The 22349-nt window shown below is 43.8% G+C and overlaps 1 protein-coding gene across 1 annotated transcript in view; it reads right to left on the bottom strand.

Annotated features, from left to right (window-relative positions):
- Nucleotides 1-22349, bottom strand: part of LOC121574727 (transmembrane protein 150A-like) — a 102799-nt gene that overhangs the window by 54326 nt on the left and 26124 nt on the right. The window contains exons 3-4 of the mRNA XM_041887278.1: nt 14039-14086; nt 7763-7849 (exon numbers count right to left, since the gene is read on the bottom strand). Of these exons, the coding sequence (XP_041743212.1) occupies nt 7763-7849; nt 14039-14086 (135 nt within the window). The remainder of the gene's footprint in view (nt 1-7762; nt 7850-14038; nt 14087-22349) is intronic.

Raw genomic sequence — 22349 nt, 5'->3', positions numbered from 1 at the left:
TCGGCGCTCGCCTTTTGTTGACGGATGGCCCGCTGCAGATGGACATGGGCAGCGTCCCACGTCTCCTCCGAGCGCCGAATCCACTCATCCACCGCAGGGGCCTCGATCTGGCTCTCGTGCCATGGTGCCAGGACCGGCTGATACCCTAAAACACACTGGAAAGGTGTTAAATTGGTGGAGGAGTGGCGGAGAGAGTTCTGGGCCATCTCTGCCCAGGGGATATACCTAGACCACTCCTCCGGCCGGCCCTGGCAATAGGACCTCAGAAACCTACCCACATCCTGGTTGACTCGTTCAACCTGCCCATTGCTCTCTGGGTGGTACCCCGAGGTAAGGCTCACCGAGACCCCCAAGCGTTCCATGAACGCCCCCCAGACTCTGGAGGTGAACTGGGGACCTCGGTCAGACACAATATCCTCGGGGACCCCATAGTGCCGGAACACGTGGGTAAATAGGGCCTCAGCGGTCTGTAGGGCAGTAGGGAGACCCGGCATTGGGAGGAGACGACAGGCCTTGGAAAACCGATCCACAACGACCAAAATGGTGGTATTCGCCTGGGAGGGGGGTAGGTCAGTCACAAAATCCACCGAGAGGTGGGACCATGGTCGTTGTGGAACGGGCAGGGGATGTAACTTTCCCCTGGGCAAATGTCTAGGCGCCTTACACTGGGCGCACACCGAGCAGGAGGAGACATAAACCCTCACATCCTTAGCTAACGTTGGCCACCAGTATTTCACGCTAAGGCAGTGCACTGTCCGGCCAATACCTGGATGTCCAGAGGAGGGTGATGTATGAGCCCAATAAATAAGGCGATCACGAACATCGAGCGGAACGTACGTCCACCCCACAGGACACTCGGGGGGAGTAGGGTCGGTACGCAGTGCCCGCTCGATCTCCGCATCGACCTCCCACACCACCGGAGCCACCAGACAAGACTCCGGCAGTATGGGAGTAGGCTCAATGGACCTCTCCTCTGTGTCATACCGCCGGGACAGGGCGTCTGCCTTACCGTTCTGGGACCCTGGGATGTATGTGATCTTAAAAACAAACCGGGTCAGGAACATGTTCCACCTAGCCTGACGAGGGTTCAATCTCCTAGCTGCCCGGATGTACTCCAGGTTACGGTGATCAGTCAGAATGAGGAAAGGGTGTTGAGCCCCCTCAAGCCAATGCCTCCACACCTTTAGGGCCTGGACTACAGCTAACAGCTCCCTGTCCCCTACGTCATAATTACGCTCCGCCGAGCTGAGCTTCTTAGAATAGAACGCACAGGGGCGGAGCTTAGGTGGCGTGCCGGACCGTTGCGACAGGACTGCCCCAATGCCGGCCTCGGACGCGTCTACCTCTACTTGGAATGGTAAAGAGGGATCCGAATGCGCCAGCACCGGAGCCGAGGTGAACAGGTTCTTCAGTTTGACAAATGCCCTGTCCGCCTCAGCTGACCACTGCAAACGAACCGAACCCCCCTTTAGCAGGGACGTAATGGGAGCTGCAACCTGTCCAAAGCCCCGGATAAACCTCCGGTAGTAATTAGCAAAACCCAAAAACTGCTGCACCTCTTTTACAGTGGTTGGAGTTTGCCAATTATGCACGGCCGACACACGGTCAACCTCTATCTCCACACCAGACGCGGACAACCGATAACCCAAAAAGGAGACGGACTCCTGGAAGAACAAGCATTTCTCTGCCTTGACATACAAGTCATGCTCCAACAGTCTCCTCAACACTCGGCACACCAGGGCTACATGCTCGGCTCGTGTAGTAGAGTACACTAGGATGTCGTCGATGTATACTACCACACCCTGCCCATGCATGTCCCGGAAAATCTCGTCAACAAAGGATTGGAAGACTGAAGGAGCATTCATTAACCCGTATGACGAGATACTCGTAATGACCCGAGGTGGTGCTAAATGCTGTTTTCCATTCATCCCCCTCCCTAATGCGCACCAGATTGTACGCGCTCCTGAGATCCAACTTTGTGAAGAACCGCGCTCCGCGTAATGATTCTGTCATAGTCGCAATCAGTGGAAGAGGGTAACTGTACTGAACCGTGATCTGATTGAGACTACGGTAATCAATACACGGGCGCAAACCCCCGTCCTTCTTCTTCACAAAGAAGAAACTCGAGGAAACCGGGGAAGTGGAGGACCGTATGTATCCCTGTGCCAAGGACTCGGCTATGTATCCTCTTGAGACAGGGGATACACACGGCTCCGTGGAAGTGCCGCTCCTGTTTGGAGATCTATCGCACAATCCCCCTGTCTATGAGGTGGTAGCCGTGTTGCCCTCGTTTTGCTGAACACAAGTGCTAAATCCTCATATTCAGGAGGAATGCGCATTGCGGGCACTTGGTTCGGACTCTCTACCGAGGTCGCCCCTAAGGAAACACCTAGACATCTCCCTACACACTGGGCAGACCACTCCATAAGAGCCCTCTGTTGCCACGCAATGGTAGGATCATGGGTGCTTAACCAGGGAAACCCCAGCACCACGGGATACGCAGGAGAGTCAATCAGATAAAACTGAATGATCTCCTCATGACCCCCCTGCGTCGTCATCTTAAGTGGTGCTGTGACTTCTCTGATCAACCCCGACCCCAACGGCCGGCTGTCTAGGGCATGAACCGGAAAGGGGGCTTCTACCGGCCGAAAGGGAATTCCTAACCTATAACAAAATGCACGATCAACAAAATTCCCAGCTGCGCCTGAATCTACTAGCGCCTTATGCTGGGAATGAGGTGCCACCTGTGGAAATCTCACAGGTATACTCATGTGACCAACAGAGAGCTCTGGGTAACTGGGGCGCCTACTCACCTGAAATGACTCCCCAGTGCGTGACCTGTTGTCCCCTCTCCCAGGAGACCCTCCCCAGCACCTGGCCGCGGTGTGTCCTCCACGGCCACAGTTGGTGCAGGGGATGGCCCCCCTCGGGTTCTCTCTCCTCCTCTCTCTAGCGCCAGCACCTCCGAGCTCCATGGGAATCGGCTCGGAGGTGCTGGAGGGTGGAATGGACGACCCCCACTCGGGACGTCCGCGGGTAGCCAGCAGGGTGTCGAGACGGATGGAGATGTCCACCAACTGGTCGAAGGATAGGTTGGTGTCCCTGCAGGCCAGCTCACGACGAACGTCCTCTCGTAGGCTACACCGGTAATGGTCGATGAGGGCCCTCTCATTCCACCCCGCATCCGCCGCTAGAGTCCGGAACTCCAGGGCGAACTCCTGTGCGCTCCTCTTCTCCTGTCGGAGGTGGAACAGACGCTCCCCCGCCGCCTTCCCCTCAGGTGGATGATCGAAGACAGCCCTGAAGCGGCGGGAGAACTCCGCGTAGGTGATGGTAGCGGCGTCTATTCCCCTCCATTCGGCGTTGGCCCACTCCAACGCCTTGCCGGATAGACAGGAGATGAGGGCGGAGACGCTCTCGTATCCCGAGGGCGCTGGGTGTATGGTGGCCAGGTAGAGTTCCACCTGCAGGAGGAACCCCTGACACCCGGCTGCAGAACCATCATATGCCCTCGGGAGCGAGAGCCGAATGCCACTGGGTTCCGGTGCTGAGAGAGGAGGACTGGCCGTTGGTGATGGTATGGTGTGAGAAGGCGTGGGCACCTCTCCCGTAACCAACTGGCGCAGAGTGTTGGACACCTCGTTCATGGCGGCCCCAAGTTGCCGGATCATGGTGTCTTGGTCGCTGATCCGATCCTCCAGCGACTTGGGTGCCGCCACTGCTCCTGCTGACTCCATACTGGTGTGTTGTTCTGTCAAGGCTGAGGTGTATGTGGTGTGGGAGTCAGGCGCAGGACACCGAAGCTTAGTCCAACAAAGTTTACTTGTGACACCACAAGGCAAATATACAGTAAACGGCCTCAAGAAAACCAGAGGCGAGCAATACGCAAACTATGCGTAAAACAATAAACAACGAAACAGATACAAAACACGCAGCACTACGGACAGGCGAAAAACAACACACAACCTAACCAATACAAAACAGGCAACTTATAGAACACGTAATCAGACACAAACGGACACAGGTGTAAAAGACAGACAAAAGCAATCAAACATAGAAACATTCAACGGTGGCAGCTAGTACTCCGGGGACGACGAACGCCGAAGCCTGCCCAAACTAGGAGGAGGAGCAGCCTCGGCAGAATCCGTGACAGTTTAGTTACGTGATTTCTCAATTTACTGTATGTTTGCCAATCTGCTGTGTTGTCAGATTTATTTGCTATTCCCTTTCCCTCATCCCTCTCAGCCATACAGTTTTTCAATTAATAATAATATAATATAATATGCCATTTAGCAGACGCTTTTATCCAAAGCGACTTACAGTCATGTGTGCATACATTTTTACGTATGTGTGGTCCCGGGGATCAAACCCACTACCCTGGCATTACAAGCGCCATGCTCTACCAATTGAGCTACAGAGGACCACCAATTAATCATCTATCCATGGGGATTTGACAGTTCTTGGCAGGCCTATCAGTAACCGGAAGAGGTCATTTAATAAATGAATCAAGTGCGTCGTCAGGTTTTCCTCATTACACACATCAGACCAACAAATATTTTTCACATCTTCGACAAAGGAATCATTGCAAAACCTATTGTATGATCGTTTATACACAATTTTAGGTAAAGTCTATGGAACTTTGTTTTTTCTAGATATGCCTATTATATTATGATCACTACATCCGATGGGTGTGGATACCGCTTTAGAGCAGATTTCTGCTGCATTAGTAAAGTTGTGGTCAATACACGTGGATGATTTAGTTCCTGTTCTGTTTGTAAATACCCTGGTAGATTGGCTGATCACCTAAACCAGATTGCAGGCATCGGGTACAGTGGCTTGCGAAAGTATTCTCCCCCCTTGGCATTTTTCCTATTTTGTTGCCTTACAACCTGGAATTAAAATTGATTTTTGGGAGGTTTGTATCATTTGATTTACACAACATGCCTACCACTTTGAAGATGCAAAATATTTTTTATTGTGAAACAAACAAGAAATAAGACAAAAAAACAGAAAACTTGAGCGTGCATAACTATTCACCCCCCCAAAGTCAATACTTTGTAGAGCCACCTTTTGCAGCAATTACAGCTGCAAGTCTCTTGGGGTATGTCTCTATAAGCTTGGCACATCTAGCCACTGGGATTTTTGCCCATTCTTCAAGGCAAACATGCTCCAGCTCCTTCAAGTAGGATGGGTTCCGCTGGTGTACAGCAATCTTTAAATCATATCACAGATTCTCAATTGGATTGAGGTCTGGGCTTTGACTAGGCCATTCCAAGACATTTAAATGTTTCCCATCACTCAAGTGTTGCTTTAGCAGTATGCTTAGGGTCATTGTCCTGCTGGAAGGTGAACCTCCGTGCCAGTCTCAAATCTCTGGAAGACTGAAACAGGTTTCCCTCAAGAATTTCCCTGTATTTAGCGCCATCCATCATTCCTTCAATTCTGACCAGTTTCCCAGTCCCTGCCGATGAAAAACATGGTGTTCTCGGGGTGATGGTATATAACAGGTATATATATACTGAGATCATGTGACAGATCATGTGACACTTAGATTGCACACAGGTGGACTTTATTTAACTAATTATGTGACTTCTGAAGGTAATTGGTTGCACCAGATCTTATTTAGGGGCTTAATAGCAAAGCGGGTGAATATTTATGCACGCACCACTTTTCCGTTATTATTATTTGAATTTTTTTTGGGAAACAAGTTATTTTTTAATTCCACTTCAGCAATTTGGACTATTTTGTGTCTGTCCATTACATGAAATCCAAATAAAAATCAATTTCAATTACAGGTTGTAATGCAACAAAATAGGAAGGCACTGTACTGCTTGAAGTTTTTTAGTGGACAGCTTGATGACAACCAGTCAATATTTAGGTCACCCAGAAAATATACCCCTCTGTTTATATCACAGACATTATCGAGCATTTCACACATATAGTCCAAATACTGACTTTTAGCACTCGGTGGTCTATAGCAACTTCCTACGAGAATAGGCTTTAGGTGAGGCAAATTAACCTGTAGCCATAATAAACAATGAACCATAATCCCAACTCATGACGTTACTACCCTGCATGAATCTGCAGGTAGCTAACCAACCAGGTTCAATGTTAGCTAGCTAACATTAGACTATAACTAGCCAAGCAAATGGCTCTGAGATACGAATAAGAAGATCATACACATAACGTTAGCTAGCGAGGCAGCCAGCTAACGTTGACTAGCTAGTTAAACAATGAACCATAATCCCAACTCATGACTTTACTACCTTGCATGAATCTGCAGGTAGCTAACCAACCAGGTTCAACGTTAGCTAGCTAACATTAGGCTATAACTAGCCAAGCAAATGGCTCTGAGATACAAATAATAAGATCATACACGTAACGTCAGCTTGCGAGCCAGCCAGCTAACGTTAGCTAGCTAGCTAACAGTACACTTTAACTTGAAATTAAACCACTCTGTCAAAATTAGAAACGTGTATTATCTGAAAATGTAGCTAGCTAGACTATCTTACCTGTATACATTGTGCATGGATGGACGCGTCTCCCTGTCACGGATGCCATGGTTGCCCTTAGTTTGAAGATGTAATCCGGAGACAGGTGTTTTCTCCATCTCTTTAGCTATCATACTCTAATTCCACTGATTTCAAAACTCGATCCTCCAGAAAGTGGAGCAACACTTATGCAGCTTCACTACATGATACATTCAAAAAAGCTGCGTTAGACAGGATTACCTACACATACTGACCAGCTCAAATAGACAGAAGCGTGCTATATGGCAGACCAATCTGAACTCCTCTCTCGGCATGTCCAGCCCACTCATTATCTCAGCCAATCATGGCTAGTGGGAAGGTTGCTGTCTTTTTCTGTGGCATAACCAAAGGCTCGTAATTCAACAATTTTATACAAGGCATGGCATACAAGTTTGTTATTAAGGCACATGAAAGTTCACATGTTCCAGAAGGCATTTCTGCCAAAAAACGCATTTTGATTTTTAAAAAAAGTTTACGTTCAAATGGCTCTCCTGTGAAGTAGTGACCCGCGATTTTAGTACTATTCTGAGAGGCGGATCTGAGGTAGACATTTCAGTGACATTTACATTTGAGCCAACGGTACTGATTGAGCTGCCCACAGTGGGCTTCTTCCTAAGGCAGACAGTTTCAGTGCAAACAGTGGAATTAAATTCTATGGGCATATTATTATTGCTGACAATACTAACAGTTAACAGTTAAAGGAACATAGATTAGGTTACTTACATTGACTGCACTTCTATTATCTGGGAACCTCTGCGGTTAGGGTGAATCCCTTCTCTTTTAAAGAGTGTTGGTTGCTCCCACAGCAAGTCAAAATTGTCACAAAAAGAGACTTTGCAAAATTTCTTCAGGAATTCGTTTAAGGCAGCGAGGCGGCTATATCTTCTATAGCACGGCAGGGGGCCAGAGATGATTATTCTCTTCCCAACAAGGGTGTTCAAGAGAATGTTGTAGGCGAAGTAGAGCTTAGTGTTTGTGTGCTGGTTCCATCCCAAATGGCAACCTATTTACTATTTAGTGCACTACGTTTGACCAAAGGTAGTGCATTATATAGGGAATAGGGTGCCATTTGGTATGAGCACTCGTTTTAATTTTCCTAAATTAACTGAGCGATGACGACAGGTAACAAGACATGATTTATGTATTTCTGCCATGAAGTCATTCTTAGTCTGCAGGGACATTGTGAGTGAGTGAGTGAGTGAGTGAGTTAGTGAGTGAGTGATTAGACTAACCTGATGAGAGGAACATTGTCCAGAGTACAGCACAAAGTTGGTCCACTCTGTAGATAAAGCTCCTCCTCACACGACTGGTTATACAGCCTACACAAACAAAACGCATGCACACCCACGCGTGCACACACACACACACACACAGGAGGGGGAATGCTTTGATGAGTACAAGGTTTTAAAAGTAATGTCAGGCCTTGTAATTTGAAACAACACTGTGAAACAGTCTAGTGCGTAATAGCAGACTATATTTCACTATTGCAACAGTCCTGTTATGGAAATACTAGTCTGGAAGTGACGTTACATGGAAGATTGTTTTGACAAATCCACACACAGCCAGTATGGTGTAAGACTTAAACAGTTAAACATCATCACTAAGGACAGTATGTCTCAGTGCACACACACTGTCTCACACACACACACGTTACACACGTGTGATTTTTTCATAACCCAGAAATACTCTGGTGAACCACTGCTACTCCCACACCATATAAACACACACACAGGAATGCACCTCCCTCTGTGTGGTACAGTTAGAATCTTCACAAGACCAGCAACATTATATCAGTGTGTTTGACCTGAGGTAAATATTAGCATCAATGTTGTACATTGGGGAAAAAAAGTATTTAGTCAGCCACCAATTGTGCAAGTTCTCCCACTTAAAAAGATGAGAGGCCTGTAATTTTCATCATAGGTACACGTCAACTATGACAGACAAAATGAGAAAACATTTTCCAGAAAATCACATTGTAGGATTTTTAATGAATTTATTTGCAAATTATGGTGGAAAATAAGTATTTGGTCAATAACAAAAGTTTCTCAATACTTTGTTATATACCCTTTGTTGGCAATGACACAGGTCAAACTGTATATTATTGGTTCTTCCATCACAGAGGGAGACAATACAATGGTACTTTGAGTGTTATTTCACCTGCTCTCAATAAAGTTGTCTTTCATGTTTTTGTAGCATTCCCTTTAGACATACTGTATGCTGTAGGTCAGTGTCTGCACCTACTAGCCCCAGAAACAGGTGTTGTGTCACATTGTAGGGACAGTGGCCGTGAGTGCTATAGAGTTTCTACTTGTAGCCTAAACATTAACTAGCCTAAACAGGTTTTTTTCTGGATCAAAAAGGGGCTTAGGTGGTGGCGTGGCAGGGGGCGTGGCATGGGGTGTGGTCGGCCCGTCGGCGCGGCTGAATTTTAGAAGCCCCCATCTTGGCGGTGTAAAGAAACTTTCACCAATTTCCTACAATTCTACACATTTTGCCATGCAGCTGAGAGAAAAGGTTGCAGTTTTAAAGCAAATTTTCTGCAATTCTATGCATTTTGGCATGGCTAACGCTGTGTTCTTTTGCTCAAACATAATAACAAAATCTATACTGCTAAATGGTTTTGGAATTTTTCAATTATCCCTGACTGTCTAGCTTTTATTTTGGTGATTGTTAGTATTTTGGTGATCGTTATAATGAAACATATACTGTAGCTCCATTATCTTTTCTACATAATTTATATCTGGTTTTAGTCGTTTACGTTTACACGTTTAAGTTTTTCCACCCCAACATTTATTTTCTAAAATTAAATACAAAAATATATATTTCTTTTTTTACACTGTTTGGACTTAGGCGGCCTGAAAAAAACGCTTAGTCGGCCCACTCAAGGATTTTAATGGCAGTTATAACCTGTTATTAAAGTGGAACTGACAGCATTTGAGCAACATGGAAACTTTTTTTTTACATTCTCTGACAAACAAACGCTTACAGTGGCTTGCGAAAGTATTCACCCCCCTTGGCATTTTTCCTATTTTGTTGCCTTACAACCTGGAATTAAAATGAACATTTAAATGTTTCCCATCACTCAAATTGTTGCTTTAGCAGTATGCTTAGGGTCATTGTCCTGCTGGAAGGTGAACCTCCGTCCCAGTCTCAAATATCTGGAAGACTGAAACAGGTTTCCCTCAAGAATTTCCCTGTATTTAGCGCCATCCATCATTTCTTCAATTCTGACCAGTTTCCCAGTCCCTGCCGATGAAAAACATCCCCACAGCACGATGCTGCCACCACCATGCTTCACTGTGGGGATGGTGTTCTCGGGGTGATGAGAGGTGTTGGGTTTGTGCCAGACATAGCGTTTTCCTTGATGGCCAAAAAGCTCTATTTCAGTCTCATCTGACCAGAGTACCTTCTTCCATGTGCTTGGGGAGTCTCCCACGTGCCGTTTGGCGAACACCAAAGCGTTTGCTTATTTCTTTCTTTAAGCAATGGCTTTTTTCTGGCCACTCTTCAGTAAAGCCCAGCTCTGTGGAGTGTACGGCTTAAAGTGGTCCTCTGGACAGATACTCCAATCACCGCTGTGGAGCTTTGCAGCTCCTTCAGGGTTATCTTTGGTTCTTTGTTGCCTATCTGATGAATGCCCTCCTTGCCTGGTCCGTGAGTTTTGGTGGGCGGCCCTCTCTTCGCAGGTTTGTTGTGGTGCCATATTCTTTCAATTTTTTAATAATGCATTTAATGGTGCTCCGTGGGATGTTCAAAGTTTCTGATATTTTTTTAGAACCCAACCCTGATCTGTACTTCTCCACAACTTTGTCCCTGACCTGTTTGGAGAGCTCCTTGGTCTTCATGGTGCCGCTTGCTTGGTGGTACCCCTTGCTTAGTGGTATTGCAGACTCTGGGGCCTTTCAGAACAGGTGTACAGTTGAAGTCGGAGGTTTACATATACCTTAGCCAAATACATTTAAACTCCTTTTTTCACAATTCCTGACATTTAATCCTAGTAAAAATTCCCTGTTTTAGGTCAGTTAGGATCACCACTTTATTTTAAGAAAGTGTAATGTCAGAATAATAGTAGAAAGAATGATTTATTTCACCTTTTATTTATTTCTTGGTCCTCTGTAGCTCAATTGGTAGAGCATGGCGCTTGTAATGCCAGGGTAGTGGGTTCGATCCCAGGGACCACCCATATGTAAAAATGTATGCACACGACTAAGTCGCTTTGGATAAAAGCGTCTGCTAAATGGCATATTATTATTATTATTATTATTATTATTATTATTATTATTATTATTATTATTATTATTATTATCACATTCCCAGTGGGTCAGAAGTTTACATACACTCAACTAGTATTTGGTAGCATTGCCTTTAAATTGTTTAACTTGGGTCAAACGTTTCGGGTAGCCTTCCACAAGCTTCCCACAACAATAAGTTGGGTGAATTTTGGCCCATTCCTCCTGACAGAGCTGGTGTAACTGAGTCAGGTTTGTAGGCCTCCTTGCTCGCACACGCTTTTTCAGTTCTGCCCACAAATGTTCTGTAGGATTGAGGTCAGGGCTTTGTGATGGCCACTCCAATACCTTGACTTTGTTGCCCTTAAGCCATTTTGCCACAACTTTGGAAGTATGCTTGGGGTCATTGTCCATTTGGAAGACCCATTTGCGACCACGCTTTAACTTCCTGACTGATGTCTTGAGATGTTGCTTCAACATATCCACATAATTTCCCTTCCTCATGATGCCATCTATTTTGTGAAGTGCACCAGTCCCTCCTGCAGCAAAGCACCCCCACAGCATGATGCTGCCACCCCCGTGCTTCACAGTTGGGATGGTGTTCTTCGGCTTGCAAGCAACCCCCTTTTTCCTCCAAACATAACTATGGTCATTATGGCCAAACAGTTCTATTTTTGTTTCATCAGACCAGAGGACATTTCTCCAAAAAGTATTATCTTTTTTTTTTGTCCCCATGTGCAGTTGCAAACCGTAGTCTGTCTTTTTTATGGCGGTTTTGGAGCAGTGGCTTCTTCCTTGCTGAGCAGCCTTTCAGGTTATGTCGATATTGGACTTGTTTTACTGTGGATATAGATACTGGAGGAAACAGGTACAAAAGTATCTTCACAAGGTCCTTTGCTGTTATTCTGGGATTGATTAGCACTATTCGCACCAAAGTACGTTCATCTCTAGGAGACAGAACGCGTCTCCTTCCTGAGCGGTATGACAGCTGCGTGGTCCCATGGTGTTTATACTTGCGTACTATTGTTTGTACAGATGAACGTGGTACCTTCAGGTGTTTGGAAATTTCTCCCAAGGATGAACCAGACTTGTGGAGGTGTACACATTCATTTCTGAGGTCTTGGCTGATTTCTTTTGATTTTCCCATGAAGCAAAGAGGCACTGAGTTTGAAGGTAGGCCTTGAAATACATCCACAGGTACACCTCCAATTGACTCAAATGATGTCAATTAGCCTATCAGAAGCTTCTAAAGCCATGACATCATTTTCTGGAATTTTCCAAGCTGTTTAAAGGCACAGTCAACTTAGTGTGCGTAAACTTCTGACCCACTGGAATTGTGATACAGTGAATTATAAGTGAAATAATCTGTCTGTAAACAATTGTTGGAAAAATTACTTGTGTCATGCACAAAGTAGATGTCCTAACCGACTTGCCAAAACTATATTTTGTTAACAAGAAATTTGTGGAGTGGTTGAAAAACAAGTTTTAATGACTCCAACCTAAGTGTATGTAAACCTCAGACTTCAACTGTATATATACTGAGATCATGTGACAGATCATGTGACACAGATTGCACACAGGTGGACTTTATTTAACTATTTATGTGACTTCTGAAGGTAATTGGTTGCACCAGATCTTATTTAGGGGCTTCATAGCAAAGGGGGTGAATACATATGCATGCACCACTTTTCCGTTATCAATTTTTTTGAATTCTTTGAAACAAGTTATTTTTTTCATTTCACTTCACCAATTTGGACTATTTTGTGTCTGTCCATTACATGAAATCCAAATAAAAATCCATTTAAATTACAGGTTGTAATGCAACAAAATAGGAAAAAAGCCACGGGGACTGAATACTTTTGCAAGGCACTGTAGATATGATCATTTTCACGTTCTCATAAATTCTTAGAATGTTTGGGAATTATGTATACTAAGGCATGTGTGAAAATTCTATAGCAATATATATTGGGAAAGCGGCCGTTCATTAATAAAACAAATCTGTCTCGTCCAGGTCCAGGACCAGACTCTACGCAGACCGACGCGCCATAGTCAATCAGAGCTACAGTAGGCCTTTATGCAAACAAGCCATTTGCCACAAAGGCCTGCCATCATTCACTTTGAACTTGACTGTGTGTTTATAGTCAGTTGCAAAAGCGCAAACTTCGATTATTAGAACGCATTTGGCAAAAGCCACAAAATACACCTGAATGGATTTCTGCAAATATGTAAATACCACGGGAGTCCTCTTACATTTGGGAACTTTACAGTCCTATTGATCAAACAACCATAAAAAGGTAGGCTATTTTTCTCTATACACACATCAACAAGATCAACAACTAACGCTAGCCAGAGCAAGATGAGCTAAAATCTAACGAAGCAACATTAGATAAACCCTCTCAAACTTTTTCAGCTAGTTGGCCATCAAAATTGCCCTGATAAAAGATGGGGAATCAGCCTGCTGGCTAGGCTGTTTACATGTTATCTAGAGCGTTTGTGACAAACTATTACTTTTTTTGCCTACGTTTACTGACACCGGTCATATTCAGCGGGTGTTACGCGTTCGTAAATTCATCAGTTATTCTGCGCTCTGGCACACTCAGTCGATAGCCAGAGTGAATTTGCGAACGCAAGACATAACTGGATAACAGTCGTTCAAGTTCAGCATAGCTAGCTAGCTACATTTCTTACTAGCTAACCGAATGACACCTACATCTCTAGCTGTGTAGCCACCGAAAAACAATTTGAGGGAAAAAGTCAGTCACTCACCCACTCCTCCAATGACATGACATCCTTCTAGCTAGCTATCTTGCTAACGTTAGGTTCTGTGTATTTAGCTTGCTACATAAATAGATACACTAGCCTATTAGCCACGTTATAACTTACTTGTGATCATTGCCCTTGCTAGTTTGATTGTATTGACATTCCCAGCCTTAGTTACATTCGTCCGTTTTTGTCCAAAATATTGAGTCATTGAAACTTGATTTACAACCTGATAGCAATATGGTTTAGACTACCAAGAAATGTATTGGTGAATTATATTAATCATGCATTGAACTGCATCTATCAATTCTGCCAACAATCCCTTACTGTATGTCATGGAATGTTGAGTCAAATATAACCTATTTTTAAAACCTCTTATAAAGTTGGTTTTGTAGCATAAACTGGGAATTGGTTATTTCTGACTGATATTATGATTGTCTGTTTGTTTCATATCTGCAAAGTAGTTCAAACGTTATCAGTTATACTTTAACATGAATGAGGTATGATTTAGCTACGTACCAGTTATCCACAGGGCAGACGTGCTGGTTGTACAGGGCCATGGCGTACCTGTGACAGGTAAAGAAGGGTTAGCCTACACATCAGATAGACAACATGGAGCAGGTAAAGGGCAATGGTTAGGGTTAAACATCAGGCAGGATGCAACACACCTGACTCAACTCTTCAACTAACCATGGTCTTCAATCTGGACCACACAACTGCAACTTGAACATTTGATTACTTGAAGCAGTACGCTTATGAATACACAGTCATTCATATTCAAATATGCAATCTAATTTTGTAGGGGTGTACGGTCCGCACTGTGAACCTGAATGAACCTGAATGAATACATACAAAATAAATACAAAATAAAAACACTAGGCCTATAGGCTATGCCTACACTGCATTGTAGGCCTATGCCTCTTGAGTAAATCTGAGCTGAAAACAACTTTTCAGGCAATTTCGTTAAAACAACTAGAGCCTATGTGCACATTGTAATCAAAATTAAAATCTTAATTGGCGCATTTCAAACTGTCCTTTTGTGAGGCGTAGCCGGGAACTAATTCTGTACAATTGCGAGTGGTGGGGGTCGATCAACCAGAATTGGAGGATCTTCCATCATTGTTTAAATCTCCAGTTTGGGAACATTTTGGCTTCCCAGTAGATTACAATGATGATGGACAGAGAGTTGTGGATAAAACATTAACAGTATGTTGTTACGCTCAACAAGAATAGCCTATGCAGCTGCCAACACCTCAAATATGTTGACACATTTACGCCAACATCACCCCAGTATACCGGAGCAAGCCGAAACAACAACACAACATTATCACCCCTCTGCATTCAAGCAGCCCTTGGCAGCTGATTCTGACCGGGCCAAAGAAATTACAAGCGCGATAGGTAGGCTGTGTTCATATTTTTTTTTACACTTTGGTTTATAGATGGATATGCACCCATTCTCTGTGGTTGAGAATAGGGGGTTTCAGCACTTTGTGAAAGTGCTCGAGCCACATTAGGAACTTCCCTCTTGCACCCATTTCAGCAAACAGGTAGTACCCACTCTATATAAGCAAACCAAAGCCATAACGTTCAATGAATTGGCCAATGCACCCTGTGTTGCACTTACTTAACAGTGACTGACAGCACATCACATTACCCCGGAGTGGGAGATGTACCGTGCTACAGACATGCCCACTTTATGTCATGGTGCATTCGTAACCAAGTGGAAATTTACCACATACGACTGGGAAAAATCCACTTGAACGGCCCTCAAACTGGTAATCACTAGTGGTAAACTTGTCTATCATCATGAGCACCCACTTCTCCCACGTGGTGACATTTGACATCACCTACTAAGGAAATGGCCACTATAACAGAATTTTCGGCAGTTAAATGCAACACAAAACATTATTTATAAAAATAAATATTTTAAATGTGGTTTTTGAATGCTATAATTTGCTTACAAGCATGATAACTGTACTTTTAGTTTATGGTTGACACAGCTTGTTGGCCATTAGCCAATCTGCATTTCTCAACGAGTTCAAATCACATGAATGCATCCAACTGGTATTTACGACTTCACAACCGGTACATTTCCACCTCCCACATGGTTACAAACGCAGCATCAAAGTGGAAACTTGAGAGGCCCAACATAACAATCCGGCCACAAAAGACAATGCAAGGAACATTGTGAATGCTGAACATTGTGAATTGCATTTAATTTTCTCGCTGTACTGAAACCGTGACCCCAAAAATCGCAATACGTACCGATCCGTGGGTTTGGTGAACCGTTACACCCGTACCAAATTGTATTTTCCCAGTGGCCACAATTCTGACAAACAGTAAAAAGTGAAGGACAGTCAGAACAAGTGACACAGAGAAATAGAGGGAACAGGAACAACAATAACTGTCACTGGTGGTTTTGTTGTCAAACAGAGGAGGATAGGGGTGAATGACTGGGGTTTCCAACAATTGGGAAGAGGATCACACAATAGAGAAAGGAGAGAGAGGGGGGAGAAGAGAGGGGGGAGCAGAGTTTAGGTAAATTGTAGGTTATTTGATCCATGACCGATGTGATTTGATTTGTGATTTTATTAGGATCCCCAATAGCCGACGCCAATGGTTACTTGGGTCTGACACATTACAAAAAATACATTACAGACAGAAGACTTTACAATTTACATACATTTTAAAACATGAACATGTAATGTGCATGTGTTTGCATATATCAGTTACACATACATGTCAGTACATACACACAAAAAGTAGCTCACATGGAGGAGAGGCATTGTGCCGTGAGGTGTTGCTTTATTAGTTTTTTGAAACCAGGTTTGCTGTTCACTTGCGCTATATGAGATGGAAGGGAGTTCTGTGCAATCCATGGCTCTGTATAATACTGTACGTTTTCTTGAATTTGTTGTGAGAGAATGCTCTAGAGGTAAATTTACCCCAATTTCAATCATGGCATTGCTTATAGCAGGGGTTCCCAAACTAGGGGTCGTGACCCCATGTGGCATCACCTGATATGCATGTTGTTCAGTGTGCTGTGTGGCTATATTGATGAAAAACAGATTCCATGTGATCGAATGGTGGGCTTTTGCACAGAGGGGGCTCCATCTATTGCAGGATGGCGGGCAGGCCTCTGCACTGTAGTTATGAATGTGTCTCCTTCTGCCATATCGATACATTGTATGATACAATGAGAGCAACTGGCGGCAAAAGAGCTGAGCACAGAACTCGGAGAGCAGCAGGTAACTTCGATTGTAAACTACATCGAACCACATCCACTACGCGCAAGCCTGTTCACAAAACTATGTGGAGATATGGGATCAGCACATGACACTTCTATTTCATACCGAGGCTTGGTGGTTTCGAGGGGGAGTGATTTTTCGCATTGAGAGAGGAACTGTTGTCATTCACAATGGATGTAAAAAAAATATGCATGGGAAATACAAAAACATTCTATAGATGAGTGACCGAAACAGTGGATTCAGAGGAAACCATTCTTATTGGAAAGTCTTTCAAAAGTGAACCATGCCCCCTTCCCTCAGCTGTGCATGTTACTAACAGAAAACAACATCAGTAAGTGTCCCACACGAGTGATGACTGCTCACCTACAACGCTTGGAAGAGCACTTTGTTACGTTACAGCCTTATTCTAAAATGGGTTAAATGTTTTTTTTTTATATATTTTTTTTATCTACACACAATACCCCATAATGACAAAGCAAAAACAGGCTTTTAGAAAGTTTTGCAAATGTATTAAAAATAAAAAACAGAAATATCACATTTACATAAGTATTCAGACCCTTTACTCAGTACTTTGTTGAAGCACCTTTGGCAGCGATTACAGCCTTGAGTCTTCTTGGGTATGACGCTACAAGCTTGGCACACCTGTATTTGTTGAGTTTCTCCCATTCTTCTCTGCAGATCCTCTCAAGCTCTGTCAGGTTGGATGGGGAGCGTCGCTGCACAGATATTTTCAGGTCTCTCCAGAGATGTTTGATCGGGTTCAAGTCCGGCTCTGGCTGGGTCACTCAAGGACATTCAGAGACTTGTCTTGGCTGTGTTCTTAGGGTCGTTGTCCTGTTGGAATTGGAAGGTGAACCTTCGCCCCAGTCTGAGGTCCTGAGCGCTCTGGAGCAGGATTTCATCAAGGATCTCTCTGTACTTTGCTCCGTTCATCTTTCCCTCGATCCTGACTAGCCTCACAGTCCCTGTCGCTGAAAAACATCCCCATAGCATGATACTGCCACCACCATACTTCACCGTAGGGATGGTGCCAGGTTTCTTCCAGTTGTGATGCTTGGCATTCAGGTCAAATAGTTCAATCTTAGTTTCATCAGACCAGACAATCTTGTTTCTCATGGTCTGAGAGTTTTTTAGGTGCCTTTTAGTGAGGAGTGGCTTCTGTCTGGCCACTCTACCATAAAGGCCTGATTGGTGGAGTGCTGCAGAGATGGTTGTCCATCTGGAAGGTTCTTCCATCTCCACAGAGGAACTCTGGAGCTCTGTCAGCGTAACCATCGCGTTCTTGGGTCACCTCCCTGACCTAGGCCCTTCTCCCCTGATTGCTCAGTTTGGCCGGGCGGCCAGCTCTAGGAAGAGTCTTGGTGGTTCCAAACTTCTTCCATTTAAGAGTGATGGAGGCCACTGTGTTCTTGGGGACCTTCAATGCTACAGAATATTTGTTGTTACCCTTCCCCAGATCTGTGTCTCGACACAATCCTGTCTCGGAGCTCTACGGTCAATTCCTTCGACCTCATGGCTTGGTTTTTGCTCGGACATGCACTGTCAACTGTGGGACCTTATATCTACAGGTGTGTGCATTTCCAAATCATGTCCAATCAATTGAATTTACCACAGGTGGACTACAATCAAGTTGTAGAAACATCTCAAGGCTGATCAATGGAAACAGGATGCACCGGAGCTCAATTTAGAGTCTCATAGCAAAGCGTCTGATTACTTATGTAAGTACGTTGTTTTTTAAACATTTTTTAAAAATAAATGTGCAAACATTTTAAAAAAAACTGTTTTCGCTTTGTCATTATTGGTTATTGTGTGACGATTGATGAGGAAATTTTAAAAAAAATCCATTTTAGAATAAGGCTGTAATGTAAACAAAATGTGGAAAAAGTCAAGGGGTCTGAATACTTTACGAATGCACTGTAATTCTTGCAATACCAGCAAAATCTGGACAAACCTGGAAAAATCACATCCAATGTACAGGTAACTGCCAAAATAAAAGGAAATACCAACATAATGTGTCTAAATAGGATGTTGGCCCACCACGAGCTAGAACAGCTTCAATGCACCTTGGCATGGATTCTAAAAGTGTTTGGAACTCTATTAGAGGGATGCGACACCATTCTTCAACGAGAAATTCCATAATTTGGTGTTTTGTTGATGGTGGTGGAAAATGCTGTGTCGTGGAAATTACCACCAGCGACACCTGAAGTCAATCTTAAATTGATCATTGTTTATTAACAGCAAGCTGGAAAGGTCACAGTCAAACTTAGATGCATAAAGTACCGGTCTGAAGTGAGCTCTACCGGGGCAGTCCCGTTAGTTCTCTTATATACACTGCTTACACAGACAAGCTATATTTGCATGAATTAGCTTATTCATGATTCATAATTAATTCATAATTAACTTTTTGGGTCATGCATGTGACCGACCAATAACTCACGAGGCTTCTTCTCTCCAAGCTGAGACCTTGAAACTGAGCTATCCCTTCTGTTCTCAAAACAAGGTTCTGGGCGTACTGCCAAATTGCTTATACTGATAGTGAGGCTTCCTCCCAGGCACGATCAATCAGTCACTTGCATGAACCCAGTCAAATTGGTTATTAGAAAAGCACAAACACAACATTTTCCATCACACACTGTCTCAGGAGCTGCTCTAGAATCTCCCATAAGTGTTCAATTGGATTGAGATCCGGTGACTGAGACAGCCATGGTATATGGTTTACATAGTTTTCATGCTCATCAAACCATTCAATGACCACTCATGCCCTGTGGATGGGGGCATTGTCATCCTATGGGGGCATTGCCATGGTAGCCCAAACAATTGCCACAATAATGGCCTGTCCAGCATTTTTACACATGACCCTAAGCATGATGGGATGTTAATTATTTAATTTACTCAGGAACAACACCTGTGTGGAAGCACCTGCTTTCAATATACTTTATATCCCTAATTGACTCAAGTGTTTCCATTATTTTGGCAGATACCTGTAGTTTCAAGGCTATCACTGGTTGTTTGCTCTCTCAATGTAGACTATGCTCTCCCTATCTAGGCCAGTGGCGTGTATTCATGGATGCCAAGGGAAGCCAGGCTTCTGAAAAAAGTTTAGCAAGAAAAAATGTACAAAACAAAGTAATTTATCTTTCATCTCCCTGTGTTTCATCATTTTCCTTCAATTCACAAGAGGCTAAATGTATCTCACAGGAGAAAGCATCCGAGAGAGCGAAACAGCACCCCTCTTTCTCTCTACGTGTAGGCCATCTATCTGATGCTGTCTGGTCCAAACAAGTATGACATTGTTGTCGCACATAACATTGAAGGCAAGGGAAGCCAGTGAGCATCTTGCCTCCCTTGACAAAAAAGTATACCAAATTAGCCAATCAGTGTTGAGCTAAACTGAGCGAGCTCAACTGTGAATGGTCCTGGCACACCATAGAAAAGTGTCAAGGGAAGTCAGCTTGGATTTAGCGTGACCCCTTTCAAATCCCACAGAGAACATACAGTACCAGTCAAAAGTTTGGACACGCCTACTCATTCCAGGTGTTTTCTTTATTTGTACTATTTTCTACATTGTAGAATAATAGTGAAGTCATCAAAACTATGAAATAACACATGGAATCAAAACATTATTAAATAAATATATTTTATATTTGAGATTCTTCAAATAGCCACCCTTTGTCAAGATGACAGCTTTGCACACACTTGGCATTCTCTAAACCAGCTTAATGAGATAGTCACCTGGAATGCATTTCAATTAACAGGTGTGCCTTCTTAAAAGTTAATTTGTGGAATTTATTTCCTTCTTAATGTGTTTGAGCCAATCAGTTAAGTTGTGACAAGGTATGGGGGTTATACAGAAGATAGCCCTATTTGGCAAAAGACCAAGTCCATTTTATGGCAAGAACAAATAAGCAAAGAGAAACGACAGTCGCAAAAACCATCATGCGCTATGATGAAACTGGCTCTCATGAGGACCGCCACAGGAATGGAAGACCCAGAGTTACCTCTGCTGCAGAGGATAAGTTCATTAGAGTAACCAGCCTCAGAAATTGCAGCCCAAATAAATGCTTCACAGAGTTCAAGTAACAGACACATCGCAACATCAACTGTCCAGAGGGCTGTGTGAATCAGGCCTTCATGGTCGAATTGCTGCAAAGAAACCACTACTAAAGGACACCAATAACAAGAAGAGACCTGCTTGGGCCAAGAAACACGAGCAATGGACATTAGACCGGTGGAAATGTGTCCTTTGGTCTGGAGTCCAAATTGGAGATTTTTGGTTCCAACCGCCATGTCTTTGTGAGACGCAGTGTGGGTGAACGGATGATCTCTGCATGTGTAGCTCCCACCGTAAAGCATGGAGGAGGAGGTGTTATGGTGTGGGGGTGATTTGCTGGTGACACTGTCTGTGATTTATTCAGAATTCAAGGCACACTTAACCAGCATGGCTACCACAGCATTCTACAGCGATACGCCATCCCATCTGGTTTGGGCTTTTTTTTAACCTTTATTTAACCAGGTAAGCCAGTTGAGAACAAGTTCTCATTTACAACTGCGACCTGGCCAAGATAAAGCAAAGCAATGCGATAAAAACAACAACAACACAGAGTTACATATGGAATAAACAAAACATACAGTCAAAAACACAATAGAAAATCTATATACAGTGTGTGCAAATGTAGTAAGTTATGGAGGTAAGGCAATAAATAGGCCATAATGCAAAATAATTGCAATTTAGTATTAACACTGGAGTGATAGAGGTGCAGAAGATGATGTGCAAATAGAGATACTGGGGTGCAAATGAGCAAAATAAATAACAATATTGGGATGAGGTAGTTGGGTGGGCTAATTACATTTTAGTCATTTAGCAGACGCTCTTATCCAGAGCGACTTACAGTTAGTGAGCGCATACATTTTCATACTGGTCCCCCGTGGGAATCGGACCCACAACCCTGGCGTTGCAAGCACCATGCTCTACCAACTGAGCTACACAATTACAGATGGGCTGTGTACAGGTGCAGTGATCGGTAAGCTGCTCTGACAACTGATGCTTAAAGTTAGTGAGGGAGATAAGATTCTCCAGCTTCAGAGATTTTTGCAGTTCGTTCCAATCATTGGCAGCAGAGAACTGGAAGGAATGGCGGCCAAAGGAGGTGTTGGCTTTGGGGATGACCAGTGAGATATACCTGCTGGAGCGCATACTACGGGTGAGTGTTGCTATGGTGACCAATGAGCTAAGATAAGGCAGGGATTTGCCTAGCAGTGATTTATAGATGACCTGGAGCCAGTGGGTTTGGCGACGAATATGTAGTGAGGGCCAGCCACAGAGAGTGTTCAGGTCACAATGGTGGGTAGTACAGTGGGGGAAAAAAGTATTTAGTCAGCCACCAATTGTGCAAGTTCTCCCACTTAAAAATATGAGAGAGGCCTGTAATTTTCATCATAGGTACACGTCAACTATGACAGACAAAATGAGAAAAGAAAATCCAGAAAATCACAATGTAGGATTTTTAATGAATTTATTTGCAAATTATGGTGGAAAATAAGTATTTGGTCAATAACAAAAGTTTCTCAATACTTTGTTATAT

The sequence above is a fragment of the Coregonus clupeaformis genome, chromosome 1 (assembly GCF_020615455.1).
Source record: "Coregonus clupeaformis isolate EN_2021a chromosome 1, ASM2061545v1, whole genome shotgun sequence".
Lineage (NCBI taxonomy): Eukaryota > Metazoa > Chordata > Actinopteri > Salmoniformes > Salmonidae > Coregonus > Coregonus clupeaformis.
Note: the sequence above shows the minus strand (reverse complement) of the source record. Positions and strands in the feature narration are given on the sequence as shown.